This window comes from Fukomys damarensis, unplaced genomic scaffold (genome assembly GCF_012274545.1).
Source record: "Fukomys damarensis isolate Sample0158 unplaced genomic scaffold, DMR_v1.0_HiC HiC_scaffold_36, whole genome shotgun sequence".
Classification (NCBI taxonomy): domain Eukaryota; kingdom Metazoa; phylum Chordata; class Mammalia; order Rodentia; family Bathyergidae; genus Fukomys; species Fukomys damarensis.
In genome coordinates this window covers 31,072,589-31,075,866 of record NW_022900948.1, presented here as the reverse complement: position 1 = coordinate 31,075,866, position 3,278 = coordinate 31,072,589, and the positions used below count along the sequence as shown (strand labels likewise).

Sequence of the window (3,278 nt, the reverse complement as noted above, 5' to 3'; positions counted from 1 at the left end):
CAAAATGCAAAATGTAAAAACTGATGTCACCTTGCTAATGACCAAGCTAGGTGGCAGGCCAAATAAAGCCCTCAAGACACAGTTTCTGTGCCTCGGTCCTAGAGCAAATTAGACTTAAAAAAAAAAAAAAAAGACTTCAAAATGTAAAAACTGATGTCACCTTGCTAATGACCAAGCTAGGTGGCAGGCCAAATAAAGCCCTCAAGACACAGTTTCTGTGCCTCGGTCCTAGAGCAAATTAGACTTAAAAAAAAAAGAAAAAGAAAAGAGACTTGATAAGTTTAAGCTTTGTCAATATTAAACAATTAAGAAGAATGTCCCCTAGTATTGGGTAAAGATTAAATATATTAATATATTAAATATATTCTAGAAAATAAATAATTTCCCTCTGAAAGGCTGTTCTCAGATTTCAGGATAGTGTTTTCAAGTTAAAAAGTTGTCTTTATGAGCACATAGGGCTCATTTGAAATTAGCAGCAACATGAGCCATAAGTAGAAAAATGATTGTTGCTTTAAATGAGCAAAGACAGCTCCTATGCTCTTATTTATAGGATCCATTGCCATAAATCTTTTCTTCCTAGGTCATGCAAAGTCCACCTAAGCTCAGCCCTGGGCAAATGAACCCCCTCATACCAATGCATATAAGTGATTTTTGACAGAAGCTCTATGTTCCAGTGATGTATAAAGATGGAGCATTCAATTTTAATTGAGTTTAGTTCTCTCTGTTTTCTCCCAGAGCCTTGTTCATTCTATCTAGTAAAGGCTTATGGCCTTTCTCAGGTCAGCCTTACTAATACTGTGTTAATTTACCTCTGATCTGTACTGCAGCACTTAATAAAAATGGATCCAAACCCCAGAAAACGACAAAATCCCAATATAAACTGTAATGGACTTTCCAGGGGAGACTGAGGCTGGGTGGAAACAAAGGGAATCTATAAGTTGCTAATTATTTCAAAATACAGTAGGCTGGACCCAGACCCAAGGATAGCTGACCTACCTCCCTAGGGTGAGAGATACTTTTCAAAGTTAGAAAGTACATCCACTGGAGCATCACCAACACAGATGTATTCATTTTTCTAAACCATCAGAACACTGGTCAACAGGAAATGACACTTTCAAAATACAAGCTCAAATAAGAAGGCAAAATAGGTTATTATGGTTTTTTGTTTGTTTGTTTGTTTGTGGGATCAAACTCGGGTCCTTGTGCTTGTGAGGCAGGCAGCAGAACCACTGAGCTAAACCCCTGGCCCAGTTATTATGTGAATTTTTTTTTCTGTTGGCATTTTAAAGAAGACAGCAACTTTAGAGGACACAGTGGACAAAATGTAACACTTGGACCTTGAGAGTCTTTCAGTCTTGGCAGAAGGTTTGCTACCTATGAGTTCTCAGAAGGAAAGCATTATGAAGAATAGTTCTATTGACCCCTATTTTGTCCTTATTCAGAACATGTCCCCGAACTGGAAAATCTCATCGTGACTGAGGTTGGCTGGGATGGCCTCAAACTCAACTGGACCGCTGCTGACCAGCCCTATGAGCACTTTGTCATTCAGGTGCAGGAGGCCAACAAGGTGGAGGCCACTCACAACCTCACGGTGCCTGGCAGCCTCCGGGCTGTGGACCTTCCCGGTCTCAAGGCCGGCACCCACTATACCATCTCCATCTATGGGGTGATATGGGGCTATAGAACACCGGTCCTCTCTACTGAGGCCTCCACAGGTACTTCCTACTTTTATATCTAAAAGTTCCATTTTTTCCAACAGGAAACTGCCTGAGGACAATCAGACACAACTAGCTTTGGAAGAGTTTATTAGACAGATTTTTATTGGTGGGACAAAATACCTGACATATACACCATAAAAGAGGAGAGGTTTTATTTTGGTTCTCAGTCTCAGAGGTTTCCATAGAAGATCAGCTGTATCCAAGGCAGGAGCATCATGACAGAAAGGTGTGGTAGAGGAAAATTGCGCACCTCATGGTGAGAGAGAAACAGAGAGCAAAGAAGAGCCAAAGAAAGAAGGGGTTGGGGACAGGATGTTCACTTCTGGGTCACACTGCCAGTAACTTTCTTCCTCCAATCGGGCCCGACCTCTTAACAGCACATTCAAATGTGAACTCATTGATGAATGAATCCACTGATGCATCCAGCGTCTCCCTGATCTAATCACCTTCCAAAAGTTCCACCTCTGAACTCATAAGTCTTTTAGGAGGAATTTTTAATCCAAACCACGAGAAAAGGACTTGTTCTGCTACAAGTAAAAGTACCGTGGGATCTGATAACACACAGTCATTATTGGATTACACAGCCCCAAGGCCACTGTAACATTTCACTCCCTGGCAACACTCTCCAGAGCTGTACAGAAGCCATTCTGTGGGACAATCTGCCCAGCCTGGAGAGAGGAGATTACCCCCAGAGATAGGCTCCCTCTGTTAAAAGATGTTTGCATGCTATATTAAAAAAGGAAAAAGCATCACAAAATCAACCTCCTCATTCACTGATATTGAAGGGAATCCTTTCATAAGGGAAGAGAAGAAAGGTTTTCCCAAAACTCTCCCTCTGCTCTATTTCTAAAATTTAGAAAGTTGCATGATGCACATTTATCTAAAGTGAGTCACATTTTTAAGTGATAGCAAGCCTTGTGTTCAAGATTTCCTGGATCTTGGTTTACGATGTAAACTAGTTTTTTGTCCTTCTCCAGGGAAAACTCCCAATTTGGGAGAGATCACGGTGGCCGAGGTGGGCTGGGATGCCCTCAAACTCACCTGGACTGCTCCTGAAGGGGCCTACGAGCACTTTTTCATTCAGGTGCAGGAGACTGACACAGTAACTGCAGTCCAGAACCTCACAGTCCCAGGAGGACTGAGGTCCGTGGACCTGCCAGGGCTCAAAGCAGCCACTCACTATAGAGTCACCATCCATGGGGTCACTCAGGACTTCAGTACAACCCCTCTCTCTGCTGAAGTCTGGACAGGTATTCTAGGTTAATTCACTCATCTGCTCTGTCTCTGTTGTCTCTGTTCAGGAGGAATCCAAGCTCCGAATTGGTTTTAGACCCTACCATGTTGGGAAATATCAGTGATTCACCCTTGCTTCTCCCCAAATGTCACATCCCTTATTTGGCCAAGTTCTAGTCACGGCCTAGTAGCCAGTTCCATGGAAAATTCCACCTTCTCTTCCTTTACAAGTAAGAGGTGACTGTTCTTGCAAAGAAAGTTCCAGTCAGAATATCTAAGAAGTTGGAAAGCACAACTTGTTACCCCAAAAAAAAAAAAAAAAAAAAA

At 42.2% G+C, this 3,278-nt stretch overlaps 1 protein-coding gene across 8 annotated transcripts in view; it reads left to right on the top strand.

The window, feature by feature from the left end:
* Positions 1 to 3,278, top strand: part of Tnc (tenascin C) — a 94,288-nt gene that overhangs the window by 49,786 nt on the left and 41,224 nt on the right. For 3 of the 8 annotated variants that reach the window (XM_010639443.3, XM_010639444.2, XM_019209824.2), the window contains exons 11-12: positions 1,443 to 1,715; positions 2,696 to 2,968. The exons of 2 other annotated variants lie outside the window; for them this stretch is intronic. In XM_010639443.3, coding sequence (XP_010637745.1) covers positions 1,443 to 1,715; positions 2,696 to 2,968 — 546 coding nt within the window. The remainder of the gene's footprint in view (positions 1 to 1,442; positions 1,716 to 2,695; positions 2,969 to 3,278) is intronic. 3 more of the 8 variants (XM_010639445.2, XM_010639447.2, XM_010639448.2) reach the window with 2 other exon arrangements.